Source organism: Amphiura filiformis, chromosome 12, assembly GCF_039555335.1.
Source record: "Amphiura filiformis chromosome 12, Afil_fr2py, whole genome shotgun sequence".
NCBI lineage: Eukaryota > Metazoa > Echinodermata > Ophiuroidea > Amphilepidida > Amphiuridae > Amphiura > Amphiura filiformis.
The window spans coordinates 1,059,970-1,086,159 of record NC_092639.1 but is presented as its reverse complement, the minus strand read 5'-3'; the positions used below and the strand labels follow the sequence as shown (position 1 = coordinate 1,086,159).

Here is a 26,190-nt window from a genome sequence, read left to right as displayed (position 1 = left end):
AGGCCTACCTGTAATTGGTTCATAAAATGATATAACTATTCATCGCAAAATTGAAAACAATGGCCATACCCGATGTCAGTCAATGGTATATCCAAACCACAATATGAACCTGAAGACTCGTCATCAGACTTAGACACTATCCATGCTATCAATGAGGAATTGCTATTACCCCATACCACAGTATTATGTTTATAATCATTCCTAGGCCTTATTAAAGGCTCAGATGCATACAACTTTTTAACTCATTTATGTTAAGTACAAACTTGAGAATATGTTCTTCATTTTAAGTAAATGTCATCATATGTTATTAAGTATACCAAGAAATGAACTAAGTACTCAGCATATAAATTAATTTGTGCCCTCATTGTGGGTTTTTAAGACAAAATAAAATAAAGGAAACAAACATCATTCTCCTTTTTACAGTGTCGTTTCTAAAAGCTCATTTTTAAGCCAAAGGTCCTCTCAGTGAATGTGAAATCCAACATTTTTTCTTCATTCACTGCGCCGTCTTTTTTAAAGACATTTCTTGTTACAACATTGCTGCAATCTTGGGATTTCCCAATATTAATTATACACATTCACCTTTCACATTACATCACTTCCTGGGGGGTTTTCCTGATGGTGCAATAATGAACTGGGGATTTCCAAGTTCCAAACATAGCTCTGACTTTGTTTACAATAATTTGGGGGAATTCCAAAATGACTTTCCACACCATTATCTTGCAATTACAAGGGGCTTTCCCATCTCATGAAATACTTTCAGCTTGTAAACAAAGTTAAATAATTAAATTAAATCAAATTACTCAGGGCACATCACACTAGTACTTCGTTTCACACCCACCTCCTTCCCGCACAGTGTCATCGCCCCGATATCTTCATGGCAGAAAATGCCATGGTAGGTTGAATCCACAGCCACGCATGGCCATTGTGTTCCCACCTGTTTAATAGTTTTTAAATGCATAGTGGGCTGAAGGACATCCGACTAAGGCTAATGACATTAGCCTGTGACTGACCTCTGTACGGTCAGCGAGCATACATTCGCCATTGTCATCTGCTTATAGACTGCCTCTACGATAGTCTCCTACACAGCCAGTTTGTGTCAGTCGGTCTGACACTCGTCGATCCTGTATGTTCGTGATAGCCACATACAGTCTGGCCTGAGACTACTTCCACGAGGGTCTACGCTGCGCTATTTAAAATCTTGAATTTTGGTCACTTTTCAGCTCAAGACGCAAGCTACTCTCTCAAAGCGCAAACTAACGACTATCATATCTGTTCAAAATATATATTCAAGTGCAAGGAACCACATCTGGTTTCTTTATACGAAATCATTTACGGGAGATATTCATCATTTTCCACCCCGGTATCCAAAGATTTACGTGTATCGATTCCGTGTATTCATTTCAGTGTCTCTGGTTGTATAATGTAATTATTAACCGGGCGATGTCGGTGTGTCCCGGGCCTCACTCTCCTCACTTTCTGGCAACAAAATTAATTTACACATTTTTTGCTCCAAAAGCAATTAAGCCGGGGCGATTTTTGGCACCGTGACATTCGATGGGGGCCAGGCTATCCATGGCTTAGGAAAACAGTAGGCCTAAGCCTACGGAAACGCTATATTCAAATTTCCTAACAGGGGGCCTGATGCCAAAAGAAAAATTGACAAGTGTTTTTTCAGGCCCCCCTTTCGGACCTATAGACGAATCCAATTTCACGCATTCCTGCTCCTCAATGGCAGCCATTAGCCGCGACGGGTACCCAACTATCCCACCTAAAATGTGGGATGATGCGGCCTTGAAGGGTATTATAAACTGCATTCTATCACCCGTGTAACACGTAGACAAAAGAACGATGACAGTTTACAACACAAAAGAATCTAGAGAACATCGAATTTTAAGCGGGTTTAATCCACCCAATTGGGTACTCACAACACCTGTTTGGTGCATGCGGGTACCCAAATATGGCCAACCAAATCCTGACCATGACTTGGCTCGTTGGATTCGTCTATAGGCCTATTTTGGCCATTCGGAAAAATGAACGTTCGAACGTCAACCCCACCGAAAATAGTGTAAATTCATGTTCCACGAGAAAAATTAAGGTGATATTTTTTAAGCCGCCCCCGGGATACATTTTCAGGGCCCCTTTTTTGCATCAGGCCACAAGTGTTTGTGAACGGTAATAAAGTTTGCAAATTGGGATCCAAATAAATTGGCACGTGCGGGGGGGCAAAGATTTTTCGACAAGAGGTTATTGGCCTAGGCCTATGATAACACTGATTGTGTTTCCCGGAGGCAGGGGTCATAATTGTTGCACAGCCCCTAAATATATCCCGGGAAATATATTTGTCAATTAAGCACCAAAAAAACCCCAAAAAAACCCAGAAAAACTCCCCTCCTCCCTCCACACTTTATACCGGGCTCACTTTTCCAAACTAAGGGAACGTTCATAAATACCTTGGTGGGGGGGGGCTGACAATTCTGTGGGGGGTCAAAGACCTTTCAAACAGGGGGGGGGGTTTGACATGACAAAAGGGAGGTTAAAAAGTAAAATACAAAATTTCCGGGCGCACATTTTCATCCCAATCATGGGCGAAAATAGTGTAAAATACACGTCAGCCAGTAAAGCGTTTTTTTGAAACTCGAAAATATGTACAGTCTCTGTAAAAACAAAACCGGTATAATTATGTGATACGATCAAGCAAAATCAGCCGGAACTCGGAAATATTGATTTTGAGATATAGCCAAACAAAGGTATTAATTCCTTTTGTTTCCTGTTTCCTTTAATTGCTCACATCTTTGGAACTGATTGCTCAATTTCAATGGGGTTTTCTGCACAATGCAGCTTTGTAAATGCTTTTTACTATCTTATAAGAAAATCAAAATTTAATATTGATCGCATCACATAGGCCTATGTATGTAAAAGCAACTGCAATTGTTTTTCGTCTGTGCCCCGAAATTTTTTTTTGCCCCCCCCCTCCACAAAGAAAGCTGGCTACGCCCCTGATACATCCGTGCAATAACTTTTGAGACCAGATTTGAAAGCATTTTATATTCTATGATGATGTCATGAACTTATGGACAATTTAGGCCAATTATAGACATAAGGCGGTTAAGGCCTGTAAGAGTGACACTGATAAATGATAAGTGTATTCCAGATTTTTATTTTTTTTTGGAATTTGTAACAAGCCCGGGGGGCACTTCCATGACAGATATGCATCATGTGCCTCGGGATAGACCCCCTTTTTCAAACAGGCTTGTACCCAATGACCCCCTTTTTTATGTTATGGTCCTATCTATTACCCAATGACCCCCTTTATAAAAATTCATGTACTCAATGACCCCCTTTTTCTATTTCCTGCTATACCCAATGACCCCCCTTTTAATTCCAAAATTTAGGTGGTATTTGTGTGCTCCAGAAATAATGAGATTTTTCACATTTCCAAGGTGGCCAAGTTGTTTTTACGCAGTTTGGCACTTATTTATGTGTACTTAATGATAGGGACTCTTTTGGCAATCCTGTACTCAATGACTCCCATTTAACTTTTTGTTACCCCAATGACCATCCTTTTTTCAAAGTTCCATACCGAATGACCCCATTTTTATTCAGGTTGTGTACTGAATGACCCCATATTTTTGTAATTGTACATTTGACCTGAATGCCCCCTACTTTTAAAGCCTTAATGTACGATCTTTTTAAATTTTTAGATTTTTCTTTTTTTCTTCTAAAATGATAATATACAATCATTATGAAAGTTCCCAATACATTTGGACGCGAAAAACATTGGGAATTTGCAAAGAAACAACATCATAATCTTCACCTCTATCACTCGAAACATATCTCGCACTATTTGGATTAGGACAGCGAGTGCGGCTTCAGAGTTAGTCTCCTACGCGGCCAGTTTGGTTACGCTCCCTCCACATGTGGAGGGAGCGTAACCAAGCTAGTTTTGTACGAGACTACGGTTTGCGATCGTGGCCGACATAAAGTCATAATAAAAAATTATGACTTTATATCGGACCAACAGAAAATCGTCCCGTTTTACTACACATAGGACGAATTTGACAGCTTGCTCATAGATTTAAGTTAGAACATGTGTAAGTATTACAAATATGCCAAAAATCGGGTTTGAAAAAATAAAGGTAAATTCTGAAAAAGATCGTACATTATGACTTTAACATGGCCGAGGCACATCCCTGCCATTTCAGATAGGGAGTGCCTCCCCCGGGGTAACAAGTTTATGAACGTTCCCTCAGTGGACACGTAAAACGAATTTTAAATTACATGAATTAATGATTGATGGGCTACAAGCTTTCAATAACAAATTTTGATATGCGCCTGCGCAGTCACGCGAATGCAAATCACGCGGGGTGACGAGTGCGGGGTGTCATTAATTTTATTTTGAAGGTCAAAGTCATAGTCTCTAGACTTGTGTCGTGTCGTGTTATTTGTGAGCGAATAATTAAACGCGAGGTCATTGACTGAGAATAGTGAAATAGTGCACTGAATGTACATAACACAGCTATAGGGACACAGTAGGAAAGCTCACACAACACCACCGGCGATTTGGACTCGCACTTGTTGATGTTTTGAGTGCCGAATTTGGCATACAGCACAGCTCTAGCGCTCTTTTTGGTAACCTGGGTAAATAACATGCATAGCAAAATATAATTGTGTAAACTTTAAGTATAGGCCTAGGCTACATTAGTCTTAGTATTGCTGTATTCTTTTTTCTAGAGTGTGGTACCATTCTTACTCGAGAACTAGGTTCAAATTTGCAAAATTGCACACATATGTACATTCGATAACGATGCTAGTATATAGCGATGATTGATAGTCCATTACAGTTTGTTTTTTGGCCGGTCTATACCCAATTTCAGGCATGTCATATACATCCGTATGTACAGTCAGTCAGCGTTGCCGTTGACATAACACTATGTTATTTATTCTGTGTTAGTGTTAATGTTAAATTTGGATGAAAGTAATTTGATGTGTCGAACTGTACGATGTATCTTTTGACATGTTTGAGGAAAAGCCGGGGAGTAAAGAAAGATTGCCTATTTCGTACAGTCCAATATTTTCTTGAAGTGCAATTTTAGCAACATTTTTGATGCAATCGTCCATCCATGGCATGGGTCTTGATTGGCTATGTATGTATTACGTCTGAACTTCCATTGAATCATTCCTTTTACACCAGGGTTAGCGGTGACCTGCTGAGTCCAGGGGTCCAACCAAATTGGCAAATAAATGGATGTACTGGACCCCAAGAGTAAGACCCCTTAAAACGCTACCCCTGCTTTACACTGTCATGCTTCAGCTAATCTGACTATTTAGAATGCAAATAATTAATGGTCTTCAGCCTCAACTTCTCTAGCAACTTTAGTTATGCTGGGGACAAGAACTAAAGAATCAATTTGATGTGGCCCAATAATAACTACACATAGGGTCAAATTATAGCCTACAATTGAATCAAAATCAATATCATTTCCGATACTCTCTGAATACATTACATGTATCCTTTTTTTGTGATCCCTTGTTATAATCAATTTTTTTGTTCAACAATTGCCCAAGGCCAAGCCATAAATTCAATAATCTCTCATAAGCAAATTTTCTTCCTGTTATTCCCAGGAAAATCCTTAAGGATGCCAGGCAAGGTGAAGCAAGCATGTCAGCAGATAGCTGCTGGGGGTTCTGCAGGTAAGCTTTATTCTTAAAACAGGTCAGGAAGCCCCGCTTTTCAGTTCGCTGCAGAAGAACTGACTAATTACATCTGTTACTTTGATGACAGCCAGAATAGAATTTACATGATACATTTTAACCTTGACTAATTCCATAAGAAACTTGGACCAAAATTGGGGCTTCCACTTTAAGCTAAATCTTGTTGGAGGGTGGGTGTAATTCATGTCAAGGTGGACTGGATACTTTTTTAACGAGCATGATCCACCTTGGATAAAAAAGGGGTACCGGGGTACTTGGTAAAATCCGGTAATATTATGTCAATATTTAATGTCATTGAAAACAGGTGTTTGAAATTCTAGTCATTGAAAACCAAACATTTTGCATGAAAAAGGGGGGTAAATTTGATGAAAAATTATTACAAAGGGGGTCTATGAAAGATTTGGTAACTCTCATGGTTACCAACTTTTGTGTTGAGTTGGGGGCCAGGAATATCTTGTTTTCCCATACCTGTCAATCCAAACATTTTATTAAGTACCGGTATTTATTATGTGATTTTATTCATTCTATAATTACCATCATTATTATTTCAGGTCTTGTTGAAGTTAGTCTCATGCATCCTTTAGATGTCATTAAAACAAGGTAAGTCACACCTGCTAAATGTTGATATAAAATTGGATGGTTTGAACCCAATGCACAAATTTATTGGTCGAGCTATGAGTTTTAAAATATTGGGCCGAGGCGTAGTCAGTCCAATATTTTAAAACTTTTGAGGGAGGGTCAAAATCGACTGATCTTACATGCCTAGAGCAAAAAAAAAATTGGAAAAAAAAAAAATTGAATTTTTTTTTTTGTTCTATTTCCTGACTTTTTTGGTCCTATTTCCGTAATTCTATAAGTTTCCATAACCTTTACATCATTGTGGATCCATTTCACCAAAATTTATGACGATTCGTAGCGCTTCAGTAAGTCTCAAAATCCATCGTAACTATATAACGTATTGTAAAATACATTTCACTAAATTATTTACTAATCTGCACTTCCCAGAGATTGCCTACCAACACTAGAGGAAAAAAAAATGGGAAAAAAATCCTATGTCTCATGAAGTTACGTGTACTGTTCCGAGTTGTTCGTAAGTTGCGAAATGATATAATTGAATTATGATGGTTAAAAATATGAAGTAATAAAGTGTTTATAATGATATTTGATAGGCAATAAACTGATAAGTAAGTGTAACTTAAGCTACAAAAAACAGAGTGCAAGCCTGCAGCCAGTGCAAGAGCCAAGGCAACAGTGCACTTGGGCCGTGGACTATATTTGCCGATTTCATAAGCTTATCTAAAACCCTACCGTGTCTGTGCTAACATCATTCACACCTTGCAGAGTCTTAAATTAGTTCAAAAAGTGATATTTGGCACTTGGCAGGTATAAATCCTCTGGTTTGGTCAGAAAATTTGATAATTTTGATGTCCGAGCATGTTAGATTGCGAATTCTGCACCTTTTACGTAGTGGTTTAGCACCGGTTTTTTTTTTTTTTTTTTACTTTCCACAGATATTTCAACAAACCACATTAATTTCTTCATTTCTTACCAGCTGAAACATGCATTTAGTACACCACAACGTTGATTTTCAAGCCTTGAATCATGAAATTAAACATCTCTTTCCGCGTCCGTGAAAATCAAATTCTCCGGTTTGACAGCAAAATAAACAAAATCGAGTTCATGAATGAATAGTCTCATTCAGTGCGTTTATGTTCGCTAGTCTCACATACGATCGTTGCTGTTTGCAATGCATTAAAATTGGCGGCAAATCGGCGATTTTAAAAATCACGGGATTGGGATCCAGGTGGCGCTAAAATTGGATTCAAATGCATCCAATATGCTATTTTCTTGACGTTTTAAACTGTGTGGAGAGGTATAGGAAGCAAGATTCTGAAAACATAATAATGTATAGAATTGGATAGAAATGTAGTGGACTCATCCATAAAACTACCCTTTAGCCACCCTCTTTAGGCGCCTAATTCCTGCTGGATTGAGTAAATGTACTTCTTTCTGCTGTTTTTTTCCTTCTTCCAAATCCACACAAAAAATCATGTGGTAAAATCTTTAAATAAAATTATCATGGCATAATTAATGTCTGTGTGCAAAAATATTCTTGGCACAGTTTTATATGCCTAGCAAAAAAATATATCAACAAATTTGTATTTTATTATGTTATGTTAACTGAATAAAATTACAGCACAGTAGCCTATTAAATGGAGCAATGTAATTATACATATTTATGCATAACTCACAAATGCATACAACTAGAGGGTTCTTGAATAACAAAATATTCCTTTAAAGCCAAATATTGTCAATTTCCATAAAAATAGATTATTTTTAGTATTTCTTTTCCATAAAATGTTAGCTTTTACTGTCAGATATGCCGCCTTTTAATTTTGAGCCGAATAACTGATGTAAAGCAGAGCACATTGGAATTTACTACTAGGTCATGCTACAGGAACTCCAGCAAGGTCCTTTGATGTGTGTATGACCGTCCCGCACGCCATGTACCTACTGTGTTATGATGGTCATCAAATACTCATTTTATTTCCATCATAATAATTAAACAATGTTCCTGCGCTTTTATGTAAAATCTCGGATTTTGACAAAACTGCAGCACCTAAAAGTCTTGATTTTTGCAGGTTACTCTACTTAGTTTAATAAGGTACCGGGTACCGTACATAACATTTGTGTAAAGACAGAATTTTGAAAAATATTGTGGGCATCCTCCACAGCAAATGTTATGGCTTTATAGGTACTGGGTATCTGAAAAAATATTTGGATAACGTCAATTACAAATTCTCAAAATTGAATTGCTGAAAACTGGCAAACAACTGAAGTTAAATCAAACAGAAGGATAGTAATGCAGTTAAATAAACCAAATCTTTTGTTTTGTCGTGAAGGATAAATTTAGAGTAGAACCAATTATTTTTCTGACAAATTATAACATTTTACATGCAGGTCACATCACAATTGATATGAAAATTGAAATGTGTGTGAAAAGATCCAATTTATGATGAAATAAAAGACAAATACTAGAGAATTTGTTTTGCTTCCATTACAATAAACCACATGTAAATATTGTAATAAGGTATGGTAAACCAATTCATACTGCAGTACGTGGTCCAGCTGATATTGCCATATGAATTTAACATCAGCATGCATCATTTATAATTATTACCGTATAAATATATTGTTAGAAATTGTGTCCAATAATAGTTATGCCAATGAGATTTTTATAAAACCAGTACCCCGGTACAGTATTCTGGGATGAAGTACATGTACTTCCAGTGTTGAAGTATTCAGGAACTATTCTGTTTTTCAAAAATTCCTACATATAGGCATGAAAATCCTTACAATGTACAGTAGATCTACATGGGTAAAGACAGTATTCATCCCAGAAAAAGTACTGGTTTTATAAAAATATCATTAGCATAATTATTATTGGACACAATTTCTAAGTTACAATAAATGTAAAGGGGAAAATGGGGCAGTTTTAATTTAAAAAAAATCATAAGCCAATAGACATGGGTCCAAGCATGTTTTGAAACATTTATTGCCTAAAAGAGCAAAATTTGTATATTTTTAGTACAAAATACCCCTAGAAATGGGGTAGGGTTTTGAAACTGGAGGAGGGGTGCTCCCCCACATCAAAAAATATGCAGGCATGAAAGTTTTCAGCATTTTAGCTGATTTAAGTATTTTTTTAAAATTGTTTTTCAGTGTCAAAAAACATGGTTTTCTGTTTTGTTGTTTTATTGAGACCAGTTTTCATGCCCGAATAATATACATTTTGTAAAGGATTGGTATGAGCATATTTTGTAAAGTATCAGCATGGTATAATTTTAAAGTGTGCATATTTTTTAAAGTCTTCTACTGATACCAATCATAATTGCGTTTCTATTATATACGGTATGACATTTTATTTTCTGAGACAAGAAATTATCAAAAATTATGGTAAAAATCTTTAAAAGTTGAATTGGGCTAACTGAATAGATTTCAGGGTTGTAAGTTCACAATTAATTCATAAATGATTGATGAGTAGTGTGGTGATGCCATTGACCTTTTTCTACTTCCTATCCCGTTAATAGATGTCTCGTTTAGAAATTTTATGTACACTAATTAACATCCTGTTGCTGTATACAGTCCATAACTTTCCCCCTAATACTTTTTAAAATAAGTCGTAAAATTTTTTACTTTTTATAAAAATGTAAAAAGATATATAGCCCTATTTGTTTTACCCCTGGCCAATTTATAGCGTCACACATGATTGCATTCAGTCACAATGGTTAATTGTGTAAGAAAAGAGGCTGTTTTAAAAGTTGCACCTGAGTCCATAGCAGTCAGGTTTTATTTAACAAACACATACCTATGCCTGGCCTACTGTATTGTTTGAGATCTGAATCCTATGGACTCAGATGTCACTTTTAACATTGTTTAAAACAGCCTCTTTTTGGGGCGCCCGCTACGGCGGTGGCCCATTATTTGGCTTGACTTTGCAAAAACCTTCTAATTTCGGTCTTGCTAGATTTACTTCGCAATTGTTTTGCTTAAAAGTATGCCCATCTTAGAAATAAAACCACAATTTGCTTGGTTTTGATTTCATTATTGTTTTCTGATATGCACGGGATAAAATGTTGTGCGTATATTCTTTGTTTAAAATACAAAAATAATGGACTTATAAAAACACTAAATAAACCGCGACCTTTGACCAGTTTACAGTCTCTTAGCGCCATCTCTTGAAATCTCTTGATTGCTAATAAGATCTTAGATTTCAAGAGATGGCGCTTATACTAACACAGAGTATGTTCGGATGATGTGCGACACGGTAAAACCGCTCACTCGTATGATGACACGTATTTTGTCCAATAAAAATATTTTTAGGTGTATTTCCACATGGGGGAAATGCAATATTATTGGTGTTTAGACTAAAGATAAGTTTGTCAAACTACCTGACTAAAGGTGATGGAAGCCCTGCAGAGCTAGAGAGGGAGAAGCTTCGATATTGTTTGCCTACATGTAGTTTTGGCATTTAGTTATCAGTCTTGTTAAGCACATATTGAGATATGTATTGGCTTTAAATTCAAAAATAAATTCTGGCTTAATTGCAATGATTATTATTTATGTACAGGGTGTCCCAAAAAAAGAGGCCCCACATTGAGCCCTCTTTTTCTCCTATTTCTGAAACGTTGATCAAATATATTTTGGTATGTAGAGAAACCCTAAATCGTTAGCTTTCATAAACCAAAACAATTCTTTCAATCGGCTCACAATTTTTGAAAATATACCCTCTTTAAGAAATGTACCCGTTTTTCACTCTGTCCACGGATGAGGTTTGGCTACATCAAAGATTTAAACAAAACACACGGTTAATGACATGGATAGATAATAGCATTAGTCTTGGGAAAGCATTCACTATAAGCGAGGATCACCAGCTAGCTTCAAACATCTTCGCAACCCAGTATTACTGCTGCATTACGCAAGTATCCGGCGCACAAGGCCTTAAGGATGGTGCATAGCATAATTAATGCAATGAGAACTAGGGCTGAAACCTGTATTCGTCACAGGCAACCAGGTAGAGGGCAGAGCAGCACAGTAAACTCACTTCAAAAGAACCAAAGACAAACTAAACAGCCCTTTTCAGGGCTACCTTTTATTCCAAAAAGAGAAATGACTTATGTTGTCAATAAAAAGAAAGCAAGAAACGAAAAAAAGTAATTGCAAGTATAGCAAAAGAAATACCATCCACATCAATTTCGCCCAAATTAATGACACTTAACAAAATCCATAACCCATAAGCCCACCGGTAAAGCCCATTCCCTTAAATAAAGTTGTTATTTTATAAAGTTATCATCGAGGAATGCTTTATATTCATGCATGGTATATGCACTTTTCAATCTTTGAAGTAGCCAAACCTCCTCCGTGGACAGAGTGAAAACGGATACATTTCTTTAAAAGGACATATCTTCAAAAGTTATGAGCCGATTGAAATAATTGTTTTGGTTTATTAAAGCTAACGATTGTAGGTTTCTTTACATACCAAAATATATTTGATCAACTTTTCAGAAATAGGAGAAAAAGAGGCGCAATGTGGGGCCTCTTTTTTTTGGGACACCCTGTATGATGTATACTACACGTAGGCCCTGAACATGGGCTATAAAAATATTTTGTGAAAAATTAAATGTTTATAAATCACCTTAATAACAACTTATAGTTCTTATTATCTATTTCTATAACATGTTAAGTGGTCTAATCTAGGACCAGTATGTCTCGTACAGGCCTAAAGCATTGCTATCTAAATGTTAATATTCATAGATCTTTCAGTATTGATTTAATTTTTTAAATCACTAAATAACACTTCTTCAGATAGTTTGTCCTTGTCTTCTTTACTGATGCAGTCAATCATAAGAAATTTATAAATACCCCTGTTTGGAAAACAATCCATAAGAATTAAATATGCAAACCTATATTCTGAATAAAATAATTCTGCTCCAACAATTACCACCCCCCCCCCCCATCATAAACTATTTCCTAACAAATGGTAACCTGATGCAGTCAATCATAAGAAATAAAAGCTGTTTTACAACAATCCATAAGGATAAAATATGTAAACCTATATTCTGAATAAAATAATTTTGCTCCACATGATCTACCATTTCCTAACAATAGTAACCGAAATGGTAACCTGAGCTTTATTCCTTTTATTTGAAACCTATCCTTTTACATCCCATGCAAACGATTTTACACCTTTCTTTGCTATCTATGCTATTATTACATTATTGTTTTAAAGAAAAAAGTATCCAAACGGTTACATTGCAGCACATTACATGAAAGCTCCATTGGGCACCCCATTCCTTTTTTAAAGGAATTTTTATTTACATAATGAACCATTGTGACTGAACGCTATGTGTGACGCTATAATTTGGTCCATATTTGTAAAACAAATAAGGCTATATCTTTTTACACGTTTGCATTTCGTCAAACATTTCCAAATTCTAATGGCAATTTTATACTTGATAATTTGGATTTGACTTTAATACTCTTGAAAAAATTAAGTAATTCTTGACCTTTTGGTGTTTAACCTTTGCCATTAGAATTTAGATTGATTACATGGTTTCAGATCAAGGCAAGTTGATATGCTGACGGGCAAGTTGTAAAACAAAGCAACTGGTCCAAGCTGAAACAGCGGACCAGTGGATAATAAAAGCGCAAGCTCTGCGATGATTCATTGATTCAAATAACAATGTTTGCACTACTTATGATTTCAGTCATGAATCTACCATGAAATAATCTTTCCAAGTGTTGTAATATTTCTTGATTTATTTACAGATTTCAAATCCAAGGTGGAGTCAACTCTCCTACACATTACACATCTATGGCAGACTGTGTACGTACAATGGTCAGAAAAGAAGGGTAAGGTTGCATGCAAAACATGATATATAGAAATGCTACCTCTACTAAAGATGCACTGTATTTTAAATGTTTCAGTAAATTTCTAATTATGAATTTTGTTTCATTATAAAAATGAGCACCTCATACCAATACTTCGCATTATGTGTGTAGACAATGGATCATATGTGCAACACATTATCGTCATCTTGACTATACCTCAGGGAAGCCAAATACAGCCCTATGTGAAACTAGTGCTGGGTTGTGTTTGGTGCAAAACATATTTATTGGATCTGACTCAAAACCCTTGATAAACAGAGATTTTAAACAAGTTCTCTCAACAAAATGTTTGACTTACTTGATATTTCATCCCACATCCGTGGATTTCATCAGAAAGTGAGGTGGAGCGGAAATAAACACCTAGTCATGTGACCCACGGGGTAACCCGCGGTCACATGACTTGATGATCGGTGTGTAGATGCCGAAAAACCCTTGTTTTTGCAACATTTTCCTTGCAGAACATTCTCATTGTACAAAGGAATTTTACCACCAATCCTGGCTGAGACTCCAAAGAGGGCTGTTAAATTCTTCACATTTGAACAATACAAAAATTTATTCCTGTTTGGTTCACCAACACCTACAGCATGGGTAAGTAAAGTGATGTTCGGTGTACCTCAGGGAGCAATGTAAGGCCCCTCCATCTATGTGTACCTTGTGGATCAATGTAAAGCCCCTCCATCTAGGTCTACCTCAGGGAGCAATGTAAGGCCCTTCCATCCAAGGGACATGTTGGCATATAGTGGAAGATAAAGTGTGAAAATCATGTGTGAATAAATGTATTGAATGAATGAATTCCAACTCAGGCCTGTACTAAGTATTGTGAATAAAGATTAATATGGTGCCCTCGACCTAGGCCGGTACTGGAATCGCTGTTTTGCCAGCCCGGTCGGGGGTCGGGTTATATTTTCTATGGTACAACGAATTCAGTCCTGGTCTGGGGCAAACTTGTAGTACTTGGTTATAAATGATAACATCAGATTAATTACACAATTGAATAAGCGATGTGCACTCTAAAACAATCTGGTGAAAGGTCTAGGTACACTACTACAGAGTCATGTAATAGCTGTGCATAGTTCCACACATTTCCAACTGTGCTCAGTGCACTGAATCAAATTGTCATAATGGTCTTGATGCCGGTCCGGCCTGGAAAGTATTAGTTCCAGTAACTGTAACTCGTCATACCTAGAGTTACAGTGCACTCTATTGCTATCTTTTCCACAAATAAGAAACATCACAATATGTGGGCTCATTTTGGGCTCTAAGGATGTAGCTGAGGAACTCTCTCAAGGACAGTTTGGGCATGCACTGATGATTTTAATCCCATTGTACCAGGGTTTGGGCGTGCCTGGATGATTTTAATCCCACTATACTCACAAAGTTGAGGTAATTGATCTACATTGATCTCATCTTTTGGGTGGGTTCAAAATTCCCTGATTTGGCAAAACCTGCAATCTTCATGGGAGTAATTTACTTAGTGCAAAAGTGGTTAAAATATTGCTCTGCAAAATGTCTTGATTTTTATAATTTGGATTTATCATATTGAGCAGCATTCTACTTGTGATGTTTCTACACTGTGTAGAGAGGGTCTACAGCATCTCTGAGGTAAAACTGACAAATACAAGGTATATTTCTTGATGCTTGAAGTTTGGGTTTCTTAAATGTACAGTGCATCCCTATGTACTGCTGCAAGACTTCAGGTCCGTAGATGTCATTATGTTTATGATAAAGAAAGTATAAGAGGTCTCGGGGTAGGAAAATGAATACTGATGGGTTGGTCAACAAAGTTTTGATCAGGTCACTTTACATTCAAGTTGGAGAAAATGATAGGGGATGGACCAAGGTCACTAGCCATCAGGTCAGAAGATTAAAAAAAAGTATGCCTTGCTCGTCTTTAATTTGAATCGCATGACACCAAGTCAAATGAAATGTGAGTGTACTGTAAATGTTGGGCTAAAGCTGAATTTATACTCGATCGCCGAGCGATTGCGATGAATTGCTTTCGGAAAGCGATGGGCAATCGCCGAATTTTGCGATGCATCGCTCGTCGCTTTTGCATTTATATACTTATCACGGTGATAGCGATTGCAGATGACAATTAAAATATTCTAAATGCCACAAAATACATTTTTAAAACATCAGTTGCTGTCAATAATTATTGCTTTGAATTAATTCATCACCAAAAGTGATAGATCCAGTTTGGTTGTATATGATTGGTTGATGCATTCACGTGTCAAGCGATATCTCTGGGAAGTTGCAAAAGCGACATTGTTTTTGCCTCAGATCAATTGAATCGATTGATCTGCACCTCGATGCACTGGAAATGTAAGTAAACACTGAGCATGCGTAAGAATCGCTTTTCTGCAAAGCGATCAAGTATAAATTCATCTTAACAGTCTTGTATTTTCGTTTCATTTTCAGACATTTGCATTAGCAGGTTTATGTTCAGGTTTAACAGAAGCAGTTGTTATTAATCCATTTGAAAGAGTCAAAGTCAAGTTGCAATCAGAACAACTACTATTCTCACAGGTGAGTTATCCCACTTATTTACCCCACTTGTATGCAAATAAACATCTAAAAAAAAGTAACTAACCCCCTTTAATGACGGCCGTTATTCAAAAACGGGTGATTGTATTACAAATCTGTCAAATGCGTTGGAAACAGAATTTATTTCTGCACATTTTGACACCTCATTTGACTAAATATTGACGTCACAGTGTACATTAAAAATCAATGTAACCCAAGATTTGTAAGTTGCAGTGAATTCTATTGATTTGTATTCAGTATAATGGAAGGAAATCTGTGTAAAGATATCTGAGTGTTTTTGTATTGTTGTAATTAAGTGCAACTTTCAAATCTGGACCTCACTACATTAAATTGACTGGTGTTTTATTGTTTTCTGGGCTATCGTATCAAATGAGATGTCAAAATGCACAGAAACAACTGCTTCCAAAAACGGGTGATTGTATTACAAATCTGTCAAATGCGTTGGAAACAGAATTTATTTCTGCACATTTTGACACCTCATTTGACTAAATATTGACGTCACAGTGTACATTAAAAATCAATGTAACCCAAGATTTGTAAGTTGCAGTGAATTCTATTGATTTGTATTCAGTATAATGGAAGGAAATCTGTGTAAAGATATCTGAGTGTTTTTGTATTGTTGTAATTAAGTGCAACTTTCAAATCTGGACCTCACTACATTAAATTGACTGGTGTTTTATTGTTTTCTGGGCTATCGTATCAAATGAGATGTCAAAATGCACAGAAACAACTGCTTCCAACACATTTTACAGATTTGTAATACAATAGCCCGTTTTTGAATAATGGCCATTACTTAAGTGGGGTTAGTTACTTTTTTTGAGATGTTTATATTTTAAATAGTTTGTTTGTTGAGGGCACCCATTTTCAAAGCAATTTGGCTAAATCATGCTAGGGCACCAAGGGAATCACATGCTAATGATTGTGTCCAAAGTTATACCAAAGTTATACCAAGGGGCACCAAGGCAAAGGCATGCATGGAGCACCTAAGGCAAATAGGTGCCTTGGATTATTTGGTCCCCGACTGTTAGTCACAGTTGCTATTTGTTAAAGTAAAAGAAAGTACTGTGCTATTCCAGTTGAAATCCATGCACCCTCTATGGAAGACATGCCCTTAATCTCTCATACAGGGAGTGTGGATTTCAAATGGAGTTGCCCATTTGATATTCACACTCCCTGTGTGGGAGATTAAGGTTGTGTCTTCCAGAGATAGAGGGTGTATGGATTTCAACTGGAATAGCCCATTGTTTGCTAAGACCGGTGCAATATGTTAATTACAATGTACATGGATAAATTTGCATTAATTTGACTTTAGATAAAGTAGGTTGAGCCATTGCATATTTGTATTCCCTGCGTGGACCTATGCTGGTAGATTAGATGGGATTAAATTTTTTTTTTACATTTATTGCATACATTTGCTAGAAACAGGCCCTATCTTTAGTGTCTGTAGTTATAAATGAATTTTCAACTTAAGAAATGATAAGGGTGAGGGGATACATGTAGATTCAAAACTATGGGTTTTGGTGAGAATTTAAGCCTAAAAATGTTTGGGTCATTCTTCAGTTAGACTATGCCATAGTCGAATTTTATTAAAAATATGTTATTATTAGTCATGATGAACCCATTTCGTTGAACTAAAAAATATACTGATGTTTATTAAAATTAAAATATTGGTCATAAAGAGTTAAAAATATCAGATGATTAGCATGATTAGTGACAATAAAAGTAATTGAATGCAACATTATCTTGCATAATTATTTATAATGGCTCACTTTAATACTGAACAATTCTGATTTTGGAATCTACCAGTTTATTGATAGCGAACCCCGAAAATCCGACTATGGACTTTGAATTTTAAGCAGAACTTTACCCCCTGGACTTTGCTCTCTAAAAACACACTGTCAAGCATACTTGTTTATCAGTCCATTAACCACAAGTACTAAGCATGCTAGACAAGTTTGATGAGAGATTAACTTTTGTGTCAACACAAAAGCGCCGCAAATACCACAGACAGTTGTGTACGGTGTAGTTAATGGTAATGGCGCGGGCCCAGAAGATTTAAACCATAGCGAGATATGGGCGACCCAATCACAAGGCAGATCCATTTAAAGACGCATTAGGGTCAGTCCATCTCAAATCACCTAATGGGTTGGCTGGTCACCCTCTCAGATTTTGTTTAAAATCAATTATATCATAGCCCTATGTGCCAAATGAACACATTTCAAACGGTAGGTCTCTACTCCTTGTCGTTTCCGAGAACCGGCCTATTGAAAATTGGGTCAGACCCCCCTTTTTGGGTAATGCTGTGTCGCGACTTTTAATTTTCTTCCGAGTTTAGACATCCATATCTTCCCCTAGGGGTAAGCTACAGGACTACAAATTGGAATCTAGGGTGTCTTTGACATAAATAACCAGATTCTGGACTCAAAAAAAATGTATCACACCCCCATTTGCTGATATAGACATCTAAAAATGCATGTTCGTGCTGACGCACATGACAAATTCCTGTTTTTGACCCCCCCTCCTCTTCATACTAGATGTCCAACATCATCTTTTTTGCCTTTAGTAGGCAATATAGGTTCAGGTGTGACCCCCTATAGCAGGGTAGGCCACTCATTGGCTTAATAAAAAATTCATAAAGGGCTCAAAGATGACCCTCAGCCAAAAGACCCCTGTTCGTGTCCCCATTTGACCTTGTGGGAAATAATCCACCATAACCAAACTCACACAAATGAAAAATACTTGCATGATGTTTCTCTGTACCAGAAATCTTAGTGGTGTCAAGCCATCTTCATGGTTAAAATGGTGTTTGAATCTCTCATTGAAATACACAGTAAATTGATGAACTTTGCTTTCTGGGAATTAGAACATTAATGGCAATTACTGTGTGTTTCATTGCGATCTCTAAACAGTCATTTAACCATGAAAATGGCTTGACACCACTTTGATTTTTGGTACAGAGGAACATCATATAAGTATTTTGAATATGTGTGAGTTTGATTATGGTGGCTCATTTCCCACATAATAAAATTTGGGTTGGTATTTAGGACAATTTTGTGTGTATTTCAATGGGAAGTGGACAAATTGCGTCAAAAAACATCAAATATTCAACGAGCCATAACTCGGAAACGACAAGGAGTTGAGACCTACCGTTTGAAATGTGTTCATTTAACCCATAGGGCTATGATATAATTGATTTTAAAGAAAATCTGAGAGGGTGACCAGCCAACCTTTTCTGAAAATTAGGTGATTTGATATGGAATGACTCATATATACATCATGACCAATTTTAGTTAGGCCAGAAATTGGCCTAACTCTCCATAGAGTCCCGTGTTAAAAATCTTAACCGCAAGGCAAAGTCAGTAGTCCACTTGGGAAGCTAACAAACAGAGGGAGTGCGGTGACTGAAAAGATCAGATACAGATGTGAAAATCTATCAGTTGCACACAAATCAATATAAATCAGAGTTTTATTCTTAAATGTAATAGCCAGAGTATGCAAAATGGGCAAGTGGACTACGGAGAAGTCTATTCTTCAGTGAGACCTGAAAATTTTGGGCTATAAAAGTGATGGAATACAAATTTGATACATGTTTAAATGAAACATCAACAAATTTGAATGGTCCAAAATGATGCAGAGGTAACAAATATGTAAAATGTAATAATAAAAAACAACATTTATATATTGCACTTTGGATATGTAATAGTCATCATTTCCTGCACTCCCAAGTAACGTAGTAAATGAGAAGACATATCTTACAACCTTGGAATTCCATTGATATAATCAGTGTATATCTCATAAGTTGTAATTCAGATAGATATTTTGATCTGGACATGCTCAGAGTGATAATTATTTGTAACTTTGCTCAATACCTTTTCAATTTCAGCAAACTAGTGCCTTCAGTGCAGCTCGAGTAATAGTTAGAGAGAAAGGCTTAGGATTTGACGGACTTAGCAAAGGTTTGACAGCTACGTTAGGAAGACATGGGGTGTGGAATATGATATATTTTGCATTCTATCACAACATGAAAGGGTGGTTACCAGAAGCAGAGGTAAGCTTAACTGTAGTGGTTTAGATTTTGCCAACATATGATGCATTATAAGGTTCATTTATGATGTGATGTGCATTTGCAGTCCGTATGCCTTCCTCAAGGCAGTAAACCAAAATCTCATTTTTGCAGGAATCTCTTATGCTAGTTGGATTCCTTTCTGAAAATGTATACTTTTACATACTTACATCATTACGTTTAGAGATACAATGAAAAACAATATCTAAATTACTGCCCTGAGAAAGGTATATGGACTATATAACTGGGCATAACTTGATTATGAATCACATTTAAAAGATGAAGGCTTGAATGTGACCCTTGCCAGTTGCCAGTTGAAATTTGTAAACATGTGGGTAAGTTTTGACATGGCTGTTACTTGCACAGGTGTTGTTTATAAATTTAAAAGTGTTTCAGTTTGTGAGATCTGACTTAAAGGCATGTACAAACACTTGAATGATCATATCGCTGTTGATGTTTTTTCAATAAAATATCAGTTACAGAGCCCATTTCTGCCATATCATCCTGATCTGATTACCAGTTAAGAGTTCTATCCTGCTTAAAAAGTAGGTAGTCCAAATGTAACACATGATGTTATCTACCTCACACAGAAGCCCATCACCCAAACATTCTTGTGCTTTAGAAACAATCTTTTTTTGGCCTAATTTTGTATGTTACTGTTTGTGCTTTCTCCCTACAGGATCCTAAGCTTGAATTCATGAGGAAATTCACTCTTGGTTTAATAGGAGGAACCATAGCGTCCACTGCCAACATTCCATTTGATGTAGCAAAGAGCAGAATACAAGGCCCACAACCTGTCGCAGGTCAAGTCAAATATAAATGGTGCTTTGATACTATTAGAACTGTTTATGTAGAAGAAGGGTGAGTGACAAGATGTTATCATTCATTTTGGGGTGGGGGTGGGGGAGGGGGGTTGTGGGTGGGGGAATGGGGTTGCAGGTGTGGATCCAGAATGGGTGGAGGTGCTACCCCTATATCTGCAATGTCATGCATAATCAACCTGTTACATCCAATCTCCCTCCAGGTTCATCATTTCTTTCTGCCCCTGGGCAAAATGACCAACATTGAGTCAGAGTGTGACAAACAAATATACAGGGTGTCCTCCAAAAGAGAACTCTCATTGCGCCCTCTTTTTCTCCTGTTTTAGAAAAGTTTATCAAATTTATTTTGGTATGTAAAGAAACCTTTAATCGTTAGCTTTAATAAACCGAAAAAATTATTTAAATTGACTCACAACTTTTGAAGAAATGTACTCGTTTTCACTCTGTCCACGGATGAGGTTTGGCTACTTGTTTTGGTTTATTAAAGCTAATGATTACAGGTTTCTTTACTTATCAAAATATGTTTAATCAACTTTTCAGAAATGGAGAAAAAGAGCGCAATGAGGGTTCTCTTTTTTTTTGGGGGGGGGGGGAAGATTACTGGCTCAAGATTGTACCAGAAGTAACACTTTGCTAAACCGCCATCTTGATTTGTCGCTCATGGCGGGCAGATTAATTGAGTACCAAGATGTCGGACTTAAACCACGTCTGCCAAAGCCTCTTGATATACTGATGGATTATACAGAATAGAATCTTGTTACAGGAGAGCAGTGAACCTGTGACCATTGTATGCGAGGCAGATTTCCCCAAACCAATATATTGTAGTGTTGACCCTCACTGATAAAGGAGGGCTGAAAGCAAGGCTATTTTAGGATGGTCATGATAAACACCACATGTTTAACACAGTATGTGAGATCAATTGATGATATTTCGATCTACTTACCACTCCAAAATAAGCTAACATTATTATGTGACCTGTTACAGCAAGAAATACCTGATACCGTAAACCCCGTCTACAAGCATAGTGTTTTTTATAAAAGCTTAATTAATTCGACGCAAGCGTTAATATACCAATACAACAGATCGGTCTTTAAATAATACTTGTTTGTATATGCTTGGATCCGTAATTTATTTGCTCAAACTCCATAATGGCGACTGGATTAATGTAGCTTTCATCAGAAGCACACTATATGCTTGTAGACGGGTTTTACGGTATATTAAGTCAGCCAAAACACACACTTCCTTTCATTACATTAAAATGTGACTGGACGCGGCGAATCAGCCGTAAAGCCGGCCCAGGTCAATTTTGTTTTATTTCGTGTTTAGAAAATATATACCATAAGCTTTAAAATGGTATATCATTTGACTTCAAACGATATCCAAAAGCGGGGTTATGATTTGTTGAACTCTGTTCCTTCGACAAAATTGTATTATTTATCGGTTCTACATGTGTCTCTTTTTCTACATTTCTGGTAATAAATTCTCCAACAGTCATAATTGGCGGTCATTTCAAATCATCCCCAAGTCAACTAGGTTCAGAAATATTCTCTCATTGTTCATTGTTGATTTTACATACCTAGACAAAATACAATGCTTTGTTATCTACCACTTGAACAGGATTTAGCCAAAGCAAACAAAGATAAGAACTATTCTATAGAAATAGGTAGAAGCTTATTATCCTCTTCAGCAGTAGTATTATTGATTGATTTAAACAGCGTTTGATAAGATACTTGTCGCAACGAATTGATACACCTATGAATACGACCTTCACGTACATTTTACATTTTAACTCAGAATACAATTTGCCGAGTTTATGGCTGATTCGCCGCGTCCACTCACAAATGATTCTAATCCCAGCAAGCCAGCATTACTGCTGCAGTAGAGAGGAATTAGCTGGGATTATTGACATGGCATGCCCATATCCATTAAAGCAATTCAATTGTATCACATTTTGTTATACTGAAACACCATCTTTTCATTATTATTACCCCATGTGAAAAAAAGAAAAGAAAAGCACAGCCACAATGCCTAGACGTTGATCCACAAGCCTTAGCACACTTTACAGGTTGTCGCTGACCACTACGGCTCCACATCATTCCATAAACCATTAAACAACAATGCAGTGACTTTGATGCTTCACGGGCACACACCCTAGACATTCCACAAATAACCTTCGCAACCAGGATCAGCTCCCCAAGTTTCGTACGGGTTACAACAAGACAAATTAGCAGTAAGTTCCTTGTCCAGGGAAATTTCAAGCTTACTAAATTTTTTCCATGAGAGCGTACTAGGCACCACCAGGGTTCGAACCGGCAACCTCTCACACCATAGTCGAACGCCTTATCGATTAAGCTAACTTGACTGCTACTTGGACACTCAGTGTAGAATTCCACAGATTCACTTCTCCGGCCAATGCTTGATCCTATCTTGGTCTAATAAAACAGGTTGAATTGTATATCAAAAAGATTTTATCTTAACATTTCACATTGATTAAGATTTTAAGATATAATGTTATGTTTCCTTTTCTCTACTTTTTCAGATTTTTTGCTTTATACAAAGGACTACTACCGAAAATCATGAGGCTTGGGCCTGGAGGAGCCATTATGCTTCTTGTTTATGAAAATGCATATGAATGGCTACAGAAAAATACATGAGGGCAGCCTTCAATTAATATAAGTGCAACACTATCGTAAGTGCAGTAGAATGTAATAGCTGCCTTTTGTAAAATACCTATTGTTTGCAGCACAATCCCCTCATCATGCTCATTGTAACGTGTTGATGTTCTGTATTCTTTCCTGATGGCCACAGCTAACTCCAAGATATCACCTTTACATGTAGTTGGGTGTTTTTTTCTAGTGTTATTGGTTAAAGTAGGTACATTTATTGAAATGTTGCAAGTGGCAGCTATTGCATTGTACTGCACTTACAATAGTGTTGCACTCTGCTGATGATTTGAGTTCTAGATCCCCTTTGTGGGAGATTAAGGTTATGTCTTCCATAAGGGGGTGTATGGATTTCAACTGGAATAGCATAATGGTACCTCTATGAAAGACATGACCTTAATCTTCAACACAGGGATTACACAAGGATTACCTGAATGGGTGACTCCATTTGAGTGCTAGACCCCCTCTGTCAAATCAAATCAAATCAAATCAAATTTATTTATTTCCATATACATTATACATATCTAAAAAATTGTACATCAAAACAAACAGCAAACAAAAAAAACAATATGGAGGAGTTGACCGGAAGGCCAATGAGGCCTGAATAAGCCAACCCCTAAACAAAATTCGTTCAAAAATAACAAGAACAAAATCACATGAGACCTAACATGCAAGGCCAATAAGACAAGACGGACAGTGCCCAGAAAAAAATAAAATAAAAAATCTGTGGGAGATTGAGGTCATGTCTTCCATAAGGGGGTGTATGGATTTCAACTGGAATCACCCATTTGATCCAGCAGCTGATTACAGAAGAGGTGTTTATATTGGGACTACTCTTATGCAGCGAAGATTCCTTGAAAAAACAAACTATTTCTCTTACTTGCTACAAAAGTGTACTTTGAGAAGAATCATAGAAGAATTTACACCTTCATTACTGAATAGACATTTTACAATACAAAGAACAAGCACTGGTTAACTATCGAATGAGATACCTGTATGTTTTAAACAATAGTATATCAGTTTATTTAAAGTGCGATTTTTATTTGTGGTGTTTTATCATAAAAAGGCACTTTGCATATCAGTCTTTGGAAATAGTGATTGTTGAGGGCGCTATAACCTCAATTTTTATTGATCAGTTTTACGTCTGTAGCCACAAATGCACCATTTTATTGTTTCCCAGCATGATGGTAGAGTGTCTTGTATTCAATTCTATGGTTCTCTAATCAGTGCATGGTTTTCAAAAATAAAATGTCCTATGGCTGAATGGTTTAACAAAAGTGAGTATTATAGTACATTATCCTTCCTCGTGACAGTAATTTAGATATTGCTTTTCATCGTTTCTTTAAATCTAATGATGATATAAAAATATACATTTCCAGAAAGGAAATGATGCAGGTAATCCAACTAGCATTTCAGATTCTTGCAAAAATGAGCAGTGTTTGACAAAATCACAAAATTTGATTTTACTTTGCCGGCTCAAGGAAAACATACACGCTATTATAGCTATTCAAACACAGTAACGCAATTTTTAAACAAAATTAAAAATAGTATTTTTGTTATTGTAGTCTTTATGGTTGTAACATAGAAGTATAAATATTTGTACTCCAATATGATAGATACTATACAATAATATACTTTATTATATTATGTAGATCATGTGACATTTACTTGATATAGAAATATTTGTATATTAAAGTAATCTTCTGGTATTAAATACCATGGTTGCAAGGTCTGTTTACACAATATCTTTGTAAATAGATGAAATGCATTTAATATTACACCTTATGGGGCAATTTAAACACAGAATTGTATTTTTTTAATAACTAGGAATTAATCAAAATCCATACTTTTTTATGTGAATATTATTAGGCCAAAAAATATAGTTGTGTTGCCCTCAGTGACTAACCTTAAATCCTTTGACAATTTTACAGATATGTCAAAAAATCAATGTTTTTCACTTAAAATTAATATTTTATTGAAAGACTAGTCTTAAATTGATTATCTAACAAGTATCCAGTAGTCAAAATTGACAAATGTCCCAAATGGAAGAAGCATTATTTAATATTTGTGTGGATTTAAAAAAATTGAAGGTTAAAAAAAGAACATAATTAACCGACCGGCCCAACTTTCCATTTTTCCCACTTGCGGGCAACACATCATTTTTTTGGCCTTACAACTATGTTAGCTGCAATGCTTAAATCAGACCATGTCCTAGAGCCATTATAATACTACTGCTGAATTGACTACCAATCTTCATTATTAATCATGTGTGCTGATTTCTGTGGCCTTAATGTTTTTACAGCTACCTTTATTAGTAATATAGTTGCTCGAACTCCAAAATAATGCTTTTGTGTTTGCCTTTTCAACTTTGTCTCTTTCATCAAAAGAACAAAAAAAAAAAAAAAAAAAAAAAGCCTCATTTAGGGGCATATATGTTTGTTGATGTATATTTCAAGGTTTTAGGTGTGCATACATGCATGTCTGTAAAACATACCCAAAATGTTTTTATAACATTATAATTGTGAATAATTATGAACATGTTTAGTTTTGGTCAAAAAGTTTTTAATGACAGTAAGGTGTTATTAAATAACATTTAAATGTTAGATTTTATAAAAATTATGAAACGTTTTTGAAATATTTTATGTAAATAAACACTACAACAACATTTTAAAAATGTTGTCAAAAGATTATTGAATACGATTGTTTTCAAACATTTTAGCAAAATCTTGGATTTGTTTTCTCTTCATTCAAATAACATGTTAGAATGTTTTGTAGCAATTAAGTGTTCAAAATTAATTTTGCATATTATTAAAGCGTTTTATTCAATATCCTTTATATAACCTGACATGTAAACTTAAAACATTTGTGTTTAAGGTTGGTCTGAACCCTGGAATTATGGAAACTTTGGGCCTCATAACTTCTAAATTGTTGGTCT

General features: G+C 36.2%; 1 protein-coding gene across 1 annotated transcript; it reads left to right on the top strand.

Moving 5' to 3' along the window:
- Positions 1–4,376: 4,376 nt before the first annotated feature.
- On the top strand, positions 4,377–26,101 carry LOC140165623 (mitochondrial 2-oxodicarboxylate carrier-like). Its single transcript, XM_072188908.1, has 9 exons — positions 4,377–4,632; positions 5,626–5,694; positions 6,267–6,315; positions 13,045–13,128; positions 13,623–13,752; positions 15,583–15,690; positions 19,592–19,756; positions 20,451–20,632; positions 23,132–26,101. Exons 2-9 carry the CDS (start codon positions 5,640–5,642, stop codon positions 23,244–23,246), a joined length of 888 nt encoding a protein of 295 aa, XP_072045009.1. The 5' UTR covers positions 4,377–4,632; positions 5,626–5,639; the 3' UTR covers positions 23,247–26,101.
- Positions 26,102–26,190: the final 89 nt, after the last annotated feature.

Excerpts from the sequence above, each read along its gene's own strand:
- LOC140165623 (XM_072188908.1), top strand. The coding sequence starts at position 5,640 with ATGCCAGGCAAGGTGAAGCAAGCATGTCAGCAGATAGCTGCTGGGGGT. Across the intron at positions 13,129-13,622 it reads ACAATGGTCAGAAAAGAAGG|AACATTCTCATTGTACAAAG; the intron begins GTAAGGTTGCAT and ends TTTTCCTTGCAG. Across the intron at positions 20,633-23,131 it reads ACTGTTTATGTAGAAGAAGG|ATTTTTTGCTTTATACAAAG; the intron begins GTGAGTGACAAG and ends CTACTTTTTCAG.